Consider the following 20949-nt stretch of genomic DNA (forward strand, 5'->3'; position numbering starts at 1 on the left):
TCGCTGGTTCACCAGCTGTTCTTCCTTGGACCACATTTGTTAGTTACTAACCATTTCAAACCGGGAACATCCAACACAACCTCATGCTCTGACCCAGTCATCTAGCCATTACAATTTTCCCCTGGTCAAAGTCTCTTAAATCCTTACGCTTGCCCTTTTTTCTCATGCCCATATGTGGATCTCTCTGAGTTGTGGACAGAAAGCACACAATTGTGTTCGTGTAAATCTCTTTGTGTGCTGTAGTTCCAATTTCCATCATTAGCACTAGGGGGATCTCACCTGAATGCCTTTGTGCTGAACCGAATTGCTGTCTGCATCTCAGGCCTCCTCACCCCAACATCAGTACTGTACCTGGCCTCATTAAAACTTTTGTGGCTGAATGAACACTGTCTAGTAAAAGCTATCCCGAGTAAGGAAGTTATTATAACAGCAAAGGAAGACAAATCTACAATATTATGATGAAAAAAAAGACACACGTGAAAAGTAAGAGTAAAAACTTAAAGTAAAACTTATTCTGTTTTTAACAGCAAACAGCATTGATGAGGATGTCATTGCCGCCAAATTTAGTCCCTCTTGTTACAGAATTCTTTGCCTGAAATACCATAAAATATTCTTCATACAGAAATGATTTTTTTTTTCAAAACAAAAAAAAAAGTATTTCACACATTTGTCCTTGTCTGTTAACTGTTAATCAGTCATTTTTGAGATATCAAATAAGCAGGAATTTTGGATGGATGAAAAGATGGATGGATGAAATAACGGACAATTTGAAAAACAATGACTTTACAACCTAATAGAGGAGGCTAAAATCCAGTCAGTGTCAATGTACAATGACTGCATTTTTGCCTCCTTTATTAGGTTAATAAAAAATATTGTATTAGCTTTAAATTTCTGTGAGATCCTGCCGATCCACCATGTCTTTATTTTTTATCCAAAGCATACAAAACATTGTTATAGATTTATTTATTTATTTATTAGACAAGAGTACATAATTATTGTACATTGTAATTTATTTATTTATTTTTTTGGTGAAATTGTTAAGATGAAATGTCTTTACATTGTTCATATAAAATGATTTCAACAATAATGTAGTTTTTCATGCTCAATCATTTAATAAGCACAACGATCCTCATTTATTATGATGTAAAATAATGTATAGACGTTTTTGTGGTCAAACTGAAATACCTAAAAATTCCTGCTGGGTTTTCAGTACTACCTGTTTTTCTATATTGATAAAAGCCTAATTACGTGGACCGTCCATGTCACCCTGGGACTTTTGATTATGCAGAATAACAGGACACAGTTATGAGAGTAAAAATTATTTCTTTATATAATTTTTCTGCTAGAGAGGTTTTCACTGTACACCGGAGCCATGACCGGACTGGCTGTAGTAAGACACAGAAGTATATGAGTTACTTAAGGTTTTTGTAAAACCTTTGCTAGATCTAACAATAAAAGAGCTATTTTGTCTTTGTTCTATGTAATGTTTCATAATATTTTTTTTTTATAAAATATTTCTGCCTTTTTTTCTTTAATGTCCCTTCAGGGCACGTATAAATGAGGTTTGTTATTAGTGTTAGAAAAACAAAATGTGAACATCGAGTAATCATAATGTTCTACGCTTAAATTAGCAAAAATGTAATGATAATAAAATTTAATGCCTGATTGTGGTTCTTTACGTGGTTAATTTGATAAATTATCTCCCTCCATCAGCGCATTGAGAACTTTGAAGCATGCTAATCGGCTAATTTCGTTTTTTTTTTTACAGCAGGTAACCATGGTGCGGGTGGAGCTGTGCTAATCATAGCCTCGGGCATGCTGCGTTCAAAGCCTCAACGTTTAAAGTGTGTTTTTGTGATGCAGATGTGTTTTATTCATACATTTTTCTCCTCCTGTGGTCTCTGCAAATGACTGAAGAGCTGCAGGAACAGCCGTCTGTGGTGTCTTTGCTGTGTTCGTGCGCTTCTAAGAGAGAAAATAAGCGGAGATCGTTTGAACACAGGAACAACAGGAGAGGACGCTAACGGCGCTAACAATCTCCAGATTTTTCCCAGCATGTGGCGTCCCTGTGTGCAGCTTATTGATTCACACATCCTACAGAAACCAGCCGAGAAGTCAAACACTACAAAGAAAAGTCAGGCTATTGTGTGTGTGTGTGTTCGCACTCGCAGGATGTTTTTCCCTTTGACCTCTGTAGAATATTTTTACATGTGATCCTGTGGGAAGCGGCCACAAGGTGTTCGGAATGCAGCCGGATTTAAAAACGTACAGCCGCCGGCGTTTTACTCATCAGACCACAATGCTTTGTAAAGTACAAAAGTTTGCCAAAGTTTGACTTATCACAAAAGTGTTGCGTGATGTTATGCGTGTTTTTATAGCCTGACCAGTTAGGGAGTTAATTTGGGTATTTTTACAAAATGTATTTTTTTTTTTATTGTTTATTAATATGTTGTTTGTGCTATTACTGTAGACCATAGGTTCTTCCCCTTGCATGCATATTTAGTTTTAAATACACTGTCTGTATCTATCTATCTATCTATCTATCTATCGAAGTAATTAAAAATGCACTCCAGTTAAAAGAAAAAAAACATATAATATAATGAAGAATTGAAAAATAAAATATAAATTTTTTTCTTTCATGGGGCAGCATGATGGCATAGTGGGTACCAGCGTGGTCTCACATCTCCAGGGTCAAGGGTTCGATTCTGTCGGGTCTGTATGCTTGGAGTTTGCATGTTCTCTGCTTGGTGGGTTTTCTAAGGTTTCCGAAGACATCCAGAGTAGGCTAATTAGCACTTTAAAATTGTGTGTTTGTGTGGGTGTTTGTGTGTGTGCACTTGAGGATGTACCCTGTCTTGTTGCCAAAGTTCCCTGGGATAGGCTTCAGGCCTATCTTAGTCATAAAATTGGGTGTTAGTGTAGCCAAATTGGTAAGAGTAGTAAATTATTTATTCCACACTTGTTTGGATGATTTCAACATAAACCTTCGAAATAAAAAAAACCAAAACAAACTAACCAACTAACTAAATAACTAAAAAGCTCATTTTGATTGATGTATACTGTAGCAAGGGGTCGTTGGTTGGTTGAGAGAGGAAGAGACCCTTCAAAGTCAAGATAAAATTGTAAGGCATTAAAACATATTCTTTTCTAATAAATGTAATGAATTCAGAGTACAAGTATTCTGTTTTAATAGCTCTCAAGTTTTCAAAAATTTCATCCCTCCAAGCATGCACTGGAACTCTCAGCATACGCCTCGGCCTAATACTGGGTTTGAGTCAAGGTCAAAATTTGTTACACCTAATCTCTACCCATTAAAATCCAAACCGCCTCCTCAGTGTAAATTTCCCACTCATCAGCTTTGTGGTCGTCGTCTCGACTACGAGTTCCCTTTCAGTTTAAGTCAGTTGGAGAGATGTCGACTCAATGTGTTTGCTCACAGCATCACAAGTTAACACAGAAGTCCTTTTTTTTTTTTTTTTTACCTTAAAATGAGTTATGCTCTATACAGGGATTTCCTTTTAAACAATCATGCAATCTTGGAGAAATATTTGCTTGACTTTACAGCTCATCCTAGTTAAGCTGCCAAATTTTGCAGACAAACATGGAGGTTTTTTAAAATATTAATATTATCTATAGATCTTTGTATCTGTTTGTGGCTGGGCAAGAATTTTACATTCGGTCTTATAGATAAAATTCACAAATAATCTGTTTAATCTGTAAAAATGGGCTTTAAAAGTGGCATTAAAAACTCACTTTTCTGTAAAGATGTTCCGGTTTGCTTTACTCAGGACAGATGTTGGTGTTTATTACATGTCCAACTCTGAAGGATACACAAACACACTCTCTCTCTCGCACACACACATGCACACACGCCTGGTCTTCATTACAATTTCATAATGAATGAGAAATGAGAATCAGGGGATTTTGTACACATTATTTCAGGCGGCTGATGCAGGGCCTGTGACGGCCTGTCAACACGCTGACACATTCTCTCTATCTGTTATTAAAATCCATTTCTCTCACTCGCTGTCTCTTTTCCTTGCTCTTTTATCACCCCCCTGCCACTTTCCTCTCTTTCGCTCTCTCTCTTTCTCTCTCTCTCTGACTCTCTCTCAGGCTCTGCTGATTCTCTCATCACATTTGTAAATACTAATTTAATTGATACTTATGTTGTTTGGAAATTAATGAGCTGGTGTCCGTGTGCTGGTGCGTGGCGACAGAGCCTCTCGGCTTAAAATTGGTTTATCGGACCTTATTGCATTTCAACAGAAATCATATTAGCCAGACCAATTTCATTAAAATCTGCCACTTCCTAATTAACCCTGATTGCTTGTTTTTGTGCTTTGGTGTGTGTTGTTTTCACATGCAGCTTTTTTCCCCCCTTTTTCTTTTTAAATCTCAGCCAGATCATTGCTTTAGATAATGTGTGATTCTTCCAGAATTTGTGACCAATCATAAAATAGTGGAGCCAAAAGATTTACTCAGCCTGTTTATAGCAAAATTGATGTAGTGCTTTAGTTTCTTTCCTGATTTATAATGTATGCTCGCATGCTGTGGTAATACGACTTTGTAATAATGTCTCGATCTCTTTTTCTCATATATAAAAATGTGAATACAAAGCATTATCCAGCTCATATAAGCTTTTCTGCATATATTAACTTGCGCGCAGAAAAATCTGCTTTCGTTGTGATAGAAAACTCATAAGTATGCTATAGCAACATCATTGGATGTCAGCTGTTGTAATAGTAGGTAATCCCGCAGTCTCTATTACAGAAATATTTTTAATTCGGTACGTGTATGTCACACAATTTTTTATTATTATTTCCTAGCAGTGCTTTTGCATATTTGGCAAATCTTAGTGATCTCTTTAAACAGTATACCCTTTGCAAGCACTTTGTTCAGCTGAGGCAGGCAATACAAGTAATTCCTAGGATTGGCTGCAGTTCAGGCAGTGATTGATGGTTTTCTTTGGATGTTCCAAGAATTAAGGCTGTGTAAAAGACTTACTTGTCCAAGTAAAATTCCTGATATTATATCTCATATCTCAAAATATCATTTGTAAATGTAATAAATCTATTTATTGAATTACTTTTGATTAATATCTGTGTTTTAATAACCGTAAGCTGTTTTATTGATCGTGGCCCTACTTTATTTTACAGATTATTTTTACAGTGGTCCTTTGTGTCCGTTGTTATTTGTCTTTTTCAGTCTTTCATTTTTTTTCAGATTTATATCCTTGGAGAGTTTGAATTTTGAATTGAATTATTATGAGTTGAGATCCTGTCTTTGATTTACATTTAAATGAAAATTAAGAATGTGATTGAAGATGATGATGATGATGATGATGATGAACTGATGATTAACAGTAATATTACTAATACTTCTACTATAATAATATATAGTTATAATTAATATAATTAATAATAACTGGTGGCACGGTGATTTAGTTACCACCGTCATCTTGCATCTCCAGGGTTGGGGGTTCATGTCTAACCTCGCTTGGAGTGTGCATGTTCTCCCCATGTTTTTTCATGTTACCCTCAAGTACACCCGTATAATAATTATAATAATAATAATTGTCTCATGCTATAACAATTGCAGTTTAGTCTTGAAATGAGTCTGGACATATACATTACCAGACTTTACCAAAGTTTGGACACACCTTCTCCTTCTGTGGTTTTTCCTTGTTTTTATTGTTTACAACATTGTGCAATACTAAAGACATCCAAACTATAAGAGAACACACATGGACTTATGTAGTAAACAAAACAGTGTTAAACAACCAAGAACATGCTTTATATTTTAAATCGTCCAAAGTAGCTACACTTAGCTTTGATGTCAGCTTGGCTCAATCTTGGTTTTCTTTCGTGAGATTCACAAGGTTCATCTGGAATGGTTTAATGGTTTAATCACCTTGACAAGACTTAATCTGAGACATTTCTTGCATTCTTAATGTGCTTTAGACCATCAGTTGTCCTGTTAAGACAAGTCAATAGCCCTATTAGTGCTACTACAACTACTGTACTGTACATATCATGGCAGGAAGCACTGCAAGCAAGGACAAAAGACAGTTCATCATTACTTCTAGAAATGAAGGTCAGTAAATCCAAAAAGTCTTAAGAACTTTTAAGAATCTTAAGAATCTATCACCAAGTGCATTCGGCAAAACCATCAAACGCTATGATGAAACCGGCTCTCATGATGAACGTCCCAGGAAAGGAAGACGAAGAGTTATCTCTGTTGCAGAGGATATTAGAATGACCAGCCTCAGAAAGCACTGATTTACAGCACCTCAGAGTAGAGCCCACATAACTGCTTCTCGGCAGACATATTTCAACACCCACCGTTCAACAGGAGACTGTGTGAGGCCTTCATGGTCGAATTGGCGGGAAGAAACAATTACTTCGGAAAAACAACAAGCAAAAAAACACTTGCTTGGGTCGAGAAATACAATCGATGAATATTAGATCAGTGGAGAACTGTTCTTTGGTCTGTTGATTTTTGGTTCTTTGATAGCCGGAGAGAGAGTGAACAGACGGTTCCTGAATGCGTGGTTCCCGCTGTGGCGGAGGAGGGGCATGGAGGAGGAGTGTGATGGTCTGGGGGGGCTTTGTTGGTGACACTGTACTGTAGGAAAATTGAAGGGACACCTAACCATAGCATTTTGCAGCGACATGCCATACAGTACCATCCTATCTTGTCTGCACTAAGTGGCACCATTTTTTTTTGTTTTCCAATAGGGCATTAACCCCAAACAGACCTCTAGGTAACGTTAGAGCTATTTGTCCAAGAAGCAATTCAATTCAATTCAATTCAATTTTATTTGTATAGCGCTTTTAGCAATTTTCATTGCCGCAAAGCAGCTTTACATAGTCAAAAGAATTATTTAAGTTTGTATGAAATGTGAATTTGTATGAATCAAAATGGTCAGTTTGTCCCTGGTGAGCAAGCCGAGGGCGACAGTGGCAAGGAAAAACTCCCTGAGATGGTAATAGGAAGAAACCTTGAGAGGAACCAGACTCAACAGGGAACCCATCCTCATTTGGGTGAAACAGAAAGAGTAAATGATCTGCATTTATACAGTGTGTAGGGTGGGAGGCAGTTCAGCTATAATAGCTGATGTTAATTGATGTTAATATGGAGTCCAGGTAGTTATAAGCAGAGTGATGGAATGCTTCATTAGATGATCTGACCTCCACAGTCACTTGATCTAAATGCAGTTGAGATGGTTTGGGATGAGTTGGACTGAAGAGTGAAGGAACAGCAGCCAAGAAGTACTTAACACATCTGGGTAATCATAGTTGGAAAACCATTTCATTAAAGCAAAATGTAGCTACTTTGAGGAATTATTTAAACATGTTTTTGTTGACTGCATAATTCTTTTTTGTTATGTCATAATCTATGTTGGTACTGTACAGTATATTTTTAACTATAATTAGGTTTCTGTTTGCACAGATGAGAAAATTTGATGGAATGATCATACAATGGTTTAAATTTAATAACAACTTAAGAAAAATACTAGTACTAGTACAGGTTTCGCTGGTATTCAGGGACTGAAAGTCCCTCTCCTTTTCACTCTCTTTTTGTGCCTTAAAAAAAACCTTACAAAACAAAGTGCCATATTCTTTTACCCCTGCTACCCTTTTTTTATGTCACAAAAATGAAGGAGTGAAGAGAGAATGCATCTGACCCAAATGTATCCAGATGTCCCTGTCCATGGCTGTCAGAAAGCCCAAAATCGGGATATTACCCTAGCTTAGCACTGATATGATCAAAGACATAGAGGCATGAGAACCAAGAACCCTTTAAACTGAGTGCAAGATCTGCCATCATCCTCTGTAACTCTGAGACACTCCTAAGTGCTTTGGCCTCATGCATCACTTTGGATATTTTCCCTTTTACGCTTCTGTGCCGTACTTGTACTCTCTGTTCTACCTGCACATACTTAGAGTGCTTTTCATTTATGTTGGAATTTAAAGACACTTTGTATGAATTCTGGATATTATAGGGTCTAATTTGTATCTGAAACTTTTGCAAAAGAAACAGCTCTTTGTGTGTGTCTGGGGAATTTCATGATACAAAGAGGTATATAGGGATAAGGAAGTACAGTCTGTGTGCGCGCGTGAAAGCGTATGCGATGAATAGCCATCCTCGCCGCTCTCATGCATTCTGGGCCGCAGAATCAGCACATGGTGTTCAATGTGAATGAAAAGGCAGTGGCTGAAAAGATTAGTGGAATAAACACTCCAGGGCCGTTGAGCTTCTGCAGTTGTAGACTGCAGTGCAGGCCCTTACAGACGTTGATTGTATTGTATGAACTTAGACTGAAACAGGACATCAGATTTTTACACATGATCCTGTGCGTTTGAAAGCCGCATCATGAGATGTAATAATATTTATAACAGGGCATACGCGATGATTGGCCTGTTCTGAACAGTGCAGACTATTCTTGTGCGGTTCGGCCCCTGGCAAGCCCCACATCAAGACCCTACAAATCCAAGTTACAAACTATGCACATTTTTTTTCTTCGCTCCATCAGGTTGCTTGGTTATTAACTATATCGACTTTCTTCTTTCAGTCGAAAACAAAGGTTTAAATTCACCTAGGTTAAAGACAATGAAGGTCATTTTTCACAACACATATATCATTTTAGAACACATTATTATGGTAAGTCAATTATCTTATCTACTTTATTAAACATCTAATCAGTCGATTACATGACGACAAGCAACACCTCAATGCATTTAGGCATGTAGACATGGTCAGTATGATCTGCATGTAAATATCAAAATGGGGAAAAAAGGCAATTTAAGTGACTTTGAAAGTGGCATGGTTGTTGGTGCCAGACAGTATTTCCGAACTGCTGGTCTACTGAGATTTTCACGCATAACCGTTCTAGGGTTTACAAAGAATGTTCTGAAAAAGAGAAAATATCCAGTGAGTGGCAGTTCCCTGACCGAAAATGCATTGTTGATACCTGAAGAGGTCAGAGGAGAATGGCTAGACTGATTTGAGCTGATAGAAGGGCTACAGAAGCTCAAATAACGCCTCGTTACAACCGAGGTATGCCAAACAGTCTCTCTGAAAGCACAACACGTCAAACCTTAAATCGGCTACAGCAGGATGAACACAAACAGGATGAAAGCATGGATCCATCCTGCCTTGTATCAGTGGTTCAGGCTGGTGGTGGTGTAGTGATGTGGGTTTTTTTTTTACACTTTGGTAGTATTAGTTGAGCCTTGTTAAAATGCCACAGCCTACTTGAGTATTGTTGTGACCAGGTCCATCCATTTGTGAATGGTGATTGCCTCCATAGTTATTATATCTAAATCTCATAGAGCACCTTTGGAGTCTGGTGGAATGGGAGATTTTCATTATGTACAATTGACAAATCTGCAGCAACTATGGGACACTATCATGCCAATACGGAGCAAAATCTTTAAGGAATGTTTCCAGCACCTTGTTGAATCAATGCAACAAACGATTAAGGCTTCTGAAGGAAAAAGCGGTCGAACCCAGTACTCTTGCAAGGTTTACTTAATGAAATGGCCTGTGAGTGTATTTAAAGTACATACACGGTTAATGTTTGGTGGCAATGACTTTTAAAGAGGGAATAACCACATCTGGAGATACTTCAGAAGTTTTGAATTATGCATCAATCCAATTCACATGTAACTGCTTACTGGCTAACCAGTTTCGATTGGCTATCACCAACATAAGCAAATAGGACGAAACAATACTAACCTACCCTTTAGCAATGCTAGATCACACTGCACTGCTAGATCACACTACAGGAATCCTGCATGAGCAGAACTGAAAACTTACTAACTAAAATAAGGAATAAAAGAAGAAAAAAAAGCATTAGTATATACAGGTCCTTCTCAAAAAAGTAGCATATTGTGATAAAGTTCATTATTTTCTGTAATGTACTGATAAACATTAGACTTTCATATATTTCAGATTCATTACACACAACTAAAGTAGTTCAAGCCTTTTAATTATTTTAATATTGATTATTAGCATACAGCTCATGAAAACCCAAAATTCCTATCTAAAAAAATTAGCATATTTCATCCGACCAATAAAAGAAAAGTGTTTTTAATACAAAAAAAATATACCGAAAAAATACAGAAATGACTGCTTCAATGCGGCGTGGCATGGGGGCAATCAGCCTGTGGCACTGCTGAGGTGTTATGGAGGCCCAGGATGCTTCGATAGCGGCCTTAAGCTCATCCAGAGTGTTGGGTCTTGCGCCTCTCAACTCTCTCTTCACAATATCCCACAGATTCTCTATGGGGTTCAGGTCAGGAGAGTTGGCAGGCCAATTGAGCATAGTAATACCATGGTCAGTAAACCATTTACCAGTGGTGTTGGCACTGTGAGCAGGTGCCAGGTCGTGCTGAAAAATTAAATCTTCATCTCCATAAAGCTTTTCAGCAGATGGAAGCATGAAGTGCTCCAAAATCTCCTGATAGCTAGCTGCATTGACCCTGCCCTTGATAAAACACAGTGGACCAACACCAGCAGCTGACATGGCACCCCAGACCATCACTGACTGTGGGTACTTGACACTGGACTTCAGGCATTTTGACATTTCCCTCTCCCCAGTCTTCCTCCAGACTCTGGCACCTTGATTTCCGAATGACATGCAAAAGTTGCTTTCATCCGAAAAAAGTACTTTGGACCACTGAGCAACAGTCCAGTGCTGCTTTTCTGTAGCCCAGGTCAGGCGCTTCTGCCGCTGTTTCTGGTTCAACAGTGGCTTGACCTGGGGAATACGGCACCTGTAGCCCATTTCCTGCACACGCCTGTACACGGTGGCTCTGGATGTTTCTACTCCAGACTCAGTCCACTGTTTCTGCAGGTCCCCCAAGGTCTGGAATCGGTCCTTCTCCACAATCTTCCTCAGGGTCCGGTCACCTCTTTTCGTTGTGCAGCGTTTTCTGCCACACTTTTTCCTTCCCACAGACTTCCCACTGAGGTGCCTTGATACAGCACTCTGGGAACAGCCTATTCGTTCATAAATTTCTTTCTGTGTCTTACCCTCTTGCTTGAGGGTGTCAATGATGGCCTTCTGGACAGCAGTCAGGTCGGCAGCCCATGATTGCGGTTTTGAGTAATGAACCAGGCTGGGAGTTTTTAAAAGCCTCAAGAATCTTTTGCAGGTGTTTAGAGTTAATTAGTTGATTCAGATGATTAGGTTAATAGCTCGTTTAGAGAACCTTTTCATGATATGCTAATTTTTTGAGATTTTGGGTTTTCATGAGCTGTATGAAAAAAATCATCAATATTAAAATAATTAAAAGGCTTGAACTACTTCAGTTGTGTGTAATGAATCTAAAATATATGAAAGTCTAATGTTTATCAGTACATTACAGAAAATAATAAACTTTATCACAATATGCTAATTTTTTGAGAAGGACCTGTACAACACTTCCCCCTAAAATGATCCTACAGTACTTTTTTTTTCTAAAAGAAAAAAAAAAAACATGATGCTCTTACCACCTTTATACTGTACATTATGGACTATTTGACCGTTATGAACAAACAGTTCAATCTGTGTTTCATCCACCTAGAAAGCAGGAAGCTTTGTTTACAGTACCTTTGGGTTGGAACAGTAACTCTGCGTTGTTACACATAATGCTGTGAATCATACTGTAGGTAGACTTGACCTCTAATTAAGTAACTTTTTATTAGATTATTTTTGGCATGGTAACTTTCGTTAGATTTGATTCAGAACCGTTAAGCATGTTTATGCTCTGATTTGTTTCAAGCACCTAAATTTCTTATAAGATTTAAAGTATTAAAAACTATGAAACCTGTTTCTTACAGTCTTCCACTTCAGTAACCACCAATAAGTTTACACTTTCAACACAAAGTCATTAAAACTGACTTTTTAACCCTTTCTCAGATTTTGTGATGAAGCCTCTCACAGCGGAGGGATTAGAGAGAGCTGATTGGCCGAGCTCTCTCATCATGGTGGGATGGGCAGCATGTAGCGCTCTGACACCAATCATGGCTCTACAGCCAATCATGGGCATCTGTGAGCTCACGCAGGCAGAAGGAGCAGATAGTGCCATCCTCCGAGTGTGTTCTGCCGCCCGCAGTGGTGCGTGAGTGAGCAGTTCCGAATCATGTGGTCAGCTGGCGACAAGTGATTTGGAGGAAATACAGTGATAGTCTCCGGCCCTCCCTGACTGGTTGTAGTAGCCTTAATGTGAGACCCCCCCAAGGGGCGAGTGGGAAATGGATATGACTAAATAAAAAAAATAAATAAAAAAAACATTCCTCAGATTTTATGTTAAAAAAACATAGTTTTGGCAAGTTGGTTAGAACATCTACAATCGTGGCCAAAGGTTTTAAGAATGACAAATATTAATAAAAAGTTTGCTGCTAAACTGCTTTTAGATCTTTGTTTCAGTTGTTTCTGTGATGTACTGAAATATAATTACAAGCATTTATAAGTTTCAAAGGCTTTTATCGACAATTACATGACATTTATGCAAAGAGTCAGTATTTGTAGTGTTGGCCCTTCTTTTTCAGGACCTCTGCAATTCGACTGGGCATGCTCTCAATCAACTTCTGGGCCGAATCCTGACTGATAGCAACCCATTCTTTCATAATCACTTCTTGGAGTTTGTCAGAATTAGTGGGTTTTTGTTTGTCCACCCGCCTCTTGAGGATTGACCACAAGTTCCCAATGGGATTAAGATCTGGGGACTTTCCAGGCCATGGACCCAAAATTTCAACGTTTTGGTCCCCGAGCCACTTAGTTATCACTTTTGCCTTATGGCACGGTGCTCCATCATGCTGGAAAATGCATTGTTCTTCACCAAACTGTTGTTGGATTGTTGGAAGAAGTTGCTGGTGGAGGGTGTTTTGGTACCATTCTTTATTCATGGCTGTGTTTTTGGGCAAAATTGTGAGTAAGCCCACTCCCTTGGATAAGAAGCAACCCCACGCATGAATGGTCTCAGGATGCTTTACTGTTGGCATGACACAGGACTGATGGTAGCGCTCACCTTTTCTTCTCCGGACAAGACTTTTTCCAGATGCCCCAAACAATCTGAAAGAGGCTTCATCTGAGAATATGACTAGCCCAGGGGTAGCTCAGTGATTAAAGGCATTGGAGTTCGGAAGATCCCAGGTTCAAACCCCACAATCACCAAGTTGCCACTGTTGGGCCCTTGAGCAAGGCCCTTAACCCTCAACTGCTCAGATGTATAATGAGATAAAAATGTAAGTCGCCCTGAATAAGAGCATCTGCCAAATGCCTAAATGTATGACTTTGCCGAGTCCTCAGCAGTCCATTTACCATACTTTCTGCAAATCAATCTGTCCCTGATGTTTTTTTTTTGGAGAGAAGTGGCTTCTTTGCTGCCCTTCTTGACACCAGGCCATCTTCCAAAAGTCTTCGCCTCACTGTGCGTGCAGATGTGCTCACACCTACCTGCTGCCATTCCTGAGCAAGCTCTGCACTGGTGGCACTGAATCCTCTTTAGGAGACGATCCTGGCGCTTGCTGGACTTTCTTGGATGCCCTGAAGCCTTCTTAACAAGAATTGAACCTCTTTCCTTGAAGTTCTTGATGATCCTATAAATTGTTGATTTAGGTGCAATCATAGTAGTCACAATATCCTTGCTTGTAAAGCCATTTTTATGCAACGCAATGATGGCTGCAGGTCACCATGGTTAACAATGGAAGAACAATGATTTCAAGCATCACCCTCCTTTTAACATGTCAAGTCTGCCATTCTAACCCAATCAGCCTGACATAATGATCTCCAGCCTCGTGCTCGTCAACATTCTCACCTGAGTTAACAAGACGATTACTGAAATGATCTCAGCAGGTTCTTTGATGACAGCAATGAAATGCAGTGGAAAGGTTTTTTTGGGATTAAGGTAATTTTCATGGCAAAGAAGGACTATGCAATTCATCTGATCACTCTTTATAACATTCTGGAGTATATGCAAATTGCTATTATAAAAACTTAAGCAGCAACTTTTCCAATTTCCAATATTTATGTAATTCTCAAAACTTTTGGCCACAACTGTACTTATAGATAAACGACTTTATTCGAAAAGTATTCACAGCGTTTCCCTTTTTCCACATTTTTCGATGTTACAGCCTTCCAAAAAAGATAAATTCTTCTAAATTCTACAAACAATACATGTTTACAGTGTGAAAGAAGTTTCTTTGAAATATTTGCAAATTTATAAAAAATAAAAGACAAAAAAATCACACGTGTTTAATATATGTTATACTTGTACATAAGTACATAAGTATTTACAGCCTTTGCCATGACCCCTGCAGTAAATCTAGTTGATTAAAATCTCATGATTTCAAAAGAAACACACCTGTCTACAGTATATAAGGTTCCAGAGTTAACAGTGCATGTCAGAGCACAAACCAAGCCATGAAGTCTAAGGAATTGTTTGTACTGTACAGTAGATCCCTGAGACATAATTGTATCGAGGCATGGATCTGGGGAAGGGAATCTGTGTAAGTGTGTAAGCAAGGAGGCCGACAAACAGTGCGCAGTTACACCAGTTACACCAGTTATGCCAGGAGAACATTTTAGCGCCTTATTGTAAGAAGATTGTAGAAACGTTTGACCCAAGATAAACAAGTGTACAGTACTGTATGTAATGTTAGAATAATATCAAAGAAAAATATTTATTTCCACTTTGTTTTCACTTCTTAAAATAAAGTCAATGTCCTAATTGACTTAAGGCAGGAAATGTTTATAGGGTTAAATGTCAGGAATTATGAAAAACTGATTAAATTGCTATGGTGTATATAAACTTCCAGCTTCAATAGTATATTCTTTAAATAATGTATAAATTTTAAACAATTTATCTAAAATCGATTAGTTGGGCTGCTCACGTCACTGAGACGCGCGACCACAAGATGCACAAATACACACAGATACACAGCCGCTCGCGCAATGGAGGTTACAGGAGCGTCTGCAGGAAAAAGCGCGCGCCCCGAGTCCTCCAAGGTTTGATAGCAGTTCACATTAAACGCCTCTAAGAAGACGGTAACCTGCACGCTATGCAAGACCGAGCTTACATGGCATGTCATGCACGAACACTTAAAAAGAAAACATGTTGGTGTTACGGATGGCGAAACGTCAGCAGGGTCGGTAAAAACTGTATCTCTTCATCGTGTAATAGTTGTATAGTTTAAGTGCTTTTGTTTAAACTGTTTGCTAACTTCAGGACAGTCACGTTAGATCTGTTCACGTGCTACTCGCTAGGATCACATTGCGCAATCACCTCATGAGCAATAGTGATTAGTTAAATGGCTCTACTTTAGATTATCTTAAATTACACGGTGCGAATAACAGTAGAATATTACATTTAGTGATTGTTGTGGTTTTTAGCGAATGCAAATAACAGTACATTTGTGACTATTAGCTTTTTGCATTTCTACAGTTTTTTTTAGTCCACTACAAAGTTAACTTGTAATTTACTGTGGTTTTACTTATGCATACATCATTTCATTATACAAAATTACAATATTTTAGCTGTTTATATCTTATTAACTGAATATATCAGTGTATTTTTTAAACTATATATATATATTTATACTGTATATATTATATACTACATTTCATTTAAGGTTTAAAATGTCAAATTTTAAGATTATTAAACTCTATATGTGGCTTTTGCATTTTTAAAAGTTTCTTTTTATACATAAATAATACCCTGATTTACGTTTTTTTAAATAGTTATAAGCAAAATATCAAATTAAAGAAGTGGGTAGGTTTTATCCGATTAATCGATTAATCGAAAACATAATCGCCCAACTAATCGATTATCAAAATAATCGTTAGTTGCAGCCCTAATTGTAACAAGCGAAGGAACATGATTAAATTGCATAATCGATTCAATCGCACAGCTCTTTTTACACCTCCCTGTCACACAGTGGCTAAGAACCTGTCGGAGCAGTAAAACCCCTAATAGTTGTTAGAGTTCAGACTCTAAAACGTCGTCTTTTTTTTTCACTGGTGTTGTGGTCATCAGTTTATTTTTGCTGTCAGCAGCAGGGTTAGTGCACACGATAAGGAGGCTCCAGTCCCTCACACTGACAGGGTGGTAATTGCTACCATATGTTTTGAAGACATTGTCTCAGTACACATTTCTGCTTGATTATTTTTTTTCTGTGCTACTCTGCATGCATTTTTAATTAATTAGTTTCAGTTTTATTTGTAAGCTATTGTCAGTGCAGAGAATTATCTGCCATCCATGACTTATCCTTTCTGGACCCTTTGCATTTCTATTCAGTTTTATCTGCTTGTGATAAGCTGCAGGGACGACAGGACACAGCTGCGCAACTGACACATGGATATAATCATCTGTACTGAGAAGTGTTGAGACCATTTACAAATATTCCTTCCATTTGTGTAAACCTTTTACAGTGTTCTCATACATCACATGCCAAAATTCACAATTTATGCACATTATATGAGGGGCATTTAGGTGAAACTGAGACTTTTGATATGTGCAGACTATCAGAACACAGTTATAAGAAAAACTACCTTTATTTCTTTATAATAATCCCCAGCTACATTAATGCACGAATCCCAGTGTTCCACTAGTCCTTTTATACCGTCAAGGTAAAAAGTTTTCTTAGTACTGTACCTTGGAGCCATCATCAGATCTAATTTACAGCTAAAACGCTGGCCTCCCAGGAACTCCTTTAATGGCTCAAACGTGGAAATAGCTTGAAGCAAGGTCAGGACTGTATGAGGGGTGTGGCAATGACTCCAAGCTGAGTTCCTTTGATGTGACTAATAAGATATATTCATATGAACCTACACTTCATATCTAAATCGTTAAGCTCAAACTGTCATTTCTTAGGGAAAAAAACTAAAGATTTTAAAAGTAATAAAACAAAATAAATATTTAAGAATTGGATTAAAAAAAAGACTGAAAATACAGAGATTAAAGACTGGATTTATGACCTATTTTTAAAATGTTTAAAAAAACAAACAAACAAACACAAATATAAAAAAGAGATAAGACCAAACGAACAAAAAAAAGTAAATACAGTAAGAATTATTTCAAAGAAAATGAAACAGAATAAATCATAAAAAATGAGTTATAATCTAATCAATGAATTACATTTTGAATCTATTTCAAGTAAAATATTGAGACAGATACAGGCCTCAGTAACGGTTGGAGTTTAGCGTTTAAAGGAAACTTAGCATATGCATTACACAAGTAAAACTTAAATTTTTACAGAATCTTTATTTCTGACATTGTTAACAAAAAACGTGGTAATAATTTTTTTTTTAACAATTCAAAGATGAGTAAAGGTAGTTTACTTCTGATTTAGCAATGAATAATGTATGCATTTTTTTTGTTCATGAAACCATTCATAAATAGCTAAAAATTTTAAGGGCCGCAAATTCCTGTTGCTGTTCTTAAACAAAAATACTAAGATGTTTATTTGAGAATAATAATTTAAAACTAGTAAAAAAATTTTAGATAACATTTATTTAGGAAAAATATAAAGATTTTCTTGTATATATATATATATATATATATAACAGGAGGAGAAGGGTCTTTAGTCAGGGATGTGACCAAGAACCTGATGGTTAGTCTGAAAGAGCTCCAGTGTTTTTTTGTGGAGAGAGGAGACTCAGCCAGGAAGTTAAAGCTTGATCACAAATGGGGCTTTCAAATGGACAATGGCCTCAAGTATACTTGCAAAGTTGGCTTTTTTAGAATGGCTTAAGGACAATAAACTGAGGAACTGAAGTGACCCTGACCTTAATCCAATGGAAAAGCTGTGGGAAAATAATCAAACTCCACAGAAACAAAATTGTAGACCTGCACCAGGCTGGGAAGACTGAATCTGTAAATAGGTAAGCAGCTTGGTGTGAAGAAATCAACTGTGGGAGCAATTATTAGAAAAAGACATACAAGACCACTGATAATCTCCCTCGATCTGGGGCTCCACACAAGATCTCACACCGTGGGGTCAAAATGATCACAAAAACTGTGAGCAAAAATCCCAGAACCACACGGGGGGACCTAGTGAGTGACCTGCAGAGAGCTGGGACCAAAGTAACAAAGGCTACCATCAGTAACATACTGCACCACCAGGGACTCAAATCCTGCAGTGCCAGACATGTCCCCCTGCTTAAGCCAGTACATCGCATTGTCTAAAGTTTGCTAGAGAGCATTTGGATAATCTAGAAGGGGATTGGGAGAATGTCATATGGACAGATAAAACCAAAATAGAACTTTGTGTTTGGAGGAGAAAGAATGCTGAGTTGCATCCAAAGAACACCATACAGTACTGTGAAGCATGGGGGTGAAATCATCATGCTTTGGGGCTGTTTTTCTGCAGGGGACCAGGACGACTGATCCGTGTAAATGAAAGAATGAATGGGGATTGAATGAATGAATCAGGAGATTTTGAGTAAAAAACCTCCTTCCATCAGCAAAAGCATTGAAGATGAAACATGGCTACTGTAGGTCTTTCAGCATGACAATGATCCCAAACACACCAACAGGGCAACGAAGGAGTGGCTTCGTAAGAAGCATTTCAAGGTCCTGGAGTGGCCTAGCCAGTCTCCAGTTCTCAACCCCATAGAAAACCTTTGGAGGGAGTTGAAAGTCTGTGTTGCCCAGCGACAGCCCCAAAACATCACTGCTCTAGAGGAGATCTGCATGGAGGAATGGGCCAAAATACCAGCAACAGTGTGTGAAAACTTTGTGAAGACTTACAGAAAACGTTTGATCTCTGTCATTGCCAGCAAAGGGTTTGTTATAGACCAAATACTTATTTTCCACCATTATTTGCAATGATGAAAATTAAAGGCCTCTCTCATCCTTTAAAGTGGCAGGACTTGCACAATTTGTGGCTGACTAAATATTTTTTTTACCCCACTGTAGACGAAAAAAAAAAACCAGAATATCAAAAGAGAAAAACAGATGCTAAAGGCAAAAATCTGAAACAAATAAACAGAAGTGATCATACAAAATCAATTTGAAAAAGTAAGAATTAAAACACAAGAAATCTTACAAATATAGATAACCAAAAAGGCTGATTTTTAAAAAACTGTATATTCTGTATTTTGCTGTCCAGTATAATTTACTTTTTACTACTGTCACTGATAAAATTGTAATCATGAATTTTTTATGTAAGCAGCAAGTTAAATGTAAATGTAATATATAAAGGTTGTTATATGTGAGCAGCAGAAAGATGCAAAAAGGCTACGTTTACACCATCAGGTAAATGTAACCAATTTTGATTTTTTCCTCATATGTGACACATATGCGATATGTTCTATGGCCGTGTAAACAGGAAAAAAACGCATGCATTCCGATATTTCGAGATCAGTTTCAGGCCTCCTTCATATGTGGAAATAAATCAGATTCAGATGGCATGGCAAGTGTAAACACGTGTATCGGATATGAGTCATAGTTGAAAGAACGTGTAAACAGACGGTCAAAAAAATCAGATATGGGCAACAAATCAGAATTGATTATAAACGTAGCCAAAGAGACAGGTAATGTAGATAACACCTGTTTTTCTGTGACAGGGTGAAGTTGAAAGATGACGTGGCATTTTTAGGAGTGAAGCCCACTAACCCAGTGCAGTGGACCGTCAGTCAGGACGTGAGGAGCGAAGGACACCAAGTCGTCACGCTGCACTGTCGGAGAAAAGACAACAGCTATGGCCAAAGGTCAGTAACCCGTCCATTTTAATAAAAAACTTATTTAAAAAAAGCCTTAATTACTATTATTAACCACTTGCCTTGGTGGATTGGTTGGTGCAGCTATTTTAAGGTGTGTTCTTGCGTCATCAAGGTGCACACATTGCAAAAGGGAAACACATTTTTAATCTTAAATGTTTCTCCAGAGTGAAAGTTAATTCAATGCAAATTTTCTAATGGTGCTTTTGAAGTACAGCTTCTGATTGGTCACAAAAGGTTGAAATTTATATGAAAGCCTTTATCCTAAGATGTTATCATTGCTATCACTTACAGGGACTAACTGCAAGCTCAGTTAGAATACAAGACATTCATGTGTACATCTCAAATAAAATATCATAAACTTAATTGAGGCCAAAGCATCAAATCATTTTAATAAGCCATTACATTAAAGTAAAATAACCATATACACGTTTTCATTTGATTCCTACTATTATCATTATCTGCACTTGCTATCTGTTTCTCATTTTTAGCTGGTAGTCTGAGATATCGGCTGTGTTCACTTGGGGGTGGGGGTAGCTCTGTCCTCCAAGTGTGTTCTGCCATCCCCAAAGTTGGATGATCTGCAGCAGTTGCAGAAAAGATGCATTTGGCTGGCGTCACATGGCGCAGACAAAGTACGTGATAGATTGCCCTCCCTTGTTGGTGTTGTTGCTGTGATGTTTTGGGTGGGAAATGGCTACAACTACATAATTTAGGGAGAAAAACAGGGAAAAATACATAAAAAAATTGTTGAAAGAAATGTTACACATTTTAATCATCATAATATAATTATAAATTTCACTTAGATGATGTTTAACTGAGAAGGAATTGATTTAAAACTTGTTAACAACATGATCAGTGTGATTAAAAAGCTTAACTCTCTGACTTCTGTGTTTCAAAATTTTTAGCACTGTTAAGACTGAACCTTATTCTGCACATGCACATACATACAAACTTTGGATCAGATTTCATGTAACATGCATATACATAAAGCTTGCCTATAAAACTTGCCTATAAGATTCAGGATATGTATGCATTTGGAAACTGCAATTAAAATTAGTTCATTTAGAAAAGTCACACAGAAGTTAAGCTGTAACTTTAAAGGTCCCATATTTCCTAAAAAATCAATATAGGTCTCCCCCAAAATGTGTCTCTTTCTAAAGAGCCCCAGCTAAAATACGGCTTAGATCTGTGTGCATTTAGGGGCATGGATGTAAAAGGGTGGGCTGCATTGT

General features: G+C 37.7%; 1 protein-coding gene across 1 annotated transcript in view; it reads left to right on the forward strand.

Moving 5' to 3' along the window:
* si:dkey-112m2.1 (transmembrane protein 132D) overlaps nucleotides 1–20949 on the forward strand; it is a 219941-nt gene that overhangs the window by 102253 nt on the left and 96739 nt on the right. Inside the window, exon 3 of the mRNA XM_053478240.1 lies at nucleotides 19562–19705. Within this exon, the coding sequence (XP_053334215.1) occupies nucleotides 19562–19705 (144 nt within the window). The remainder of the gene's footprint in view (nucleotides 1–19561; nucleotides 19706–20949) is intronic.

This window comes from Clarias gariepinus, chromosome 19, assembly GCF_024256425.1.
Source record: "Clarias gariepinus isolate MV-2021 ecotype Netherlands chromosome 19, CGAR_prim_01v2, whole genome shotgun sequence".
Taxonomy (NCBI): Eukaryota; Metazoa; Chordata; class Actinopteri; order Siluriformes; family Clariidae; genus Clarias; species Clarias gariepinus.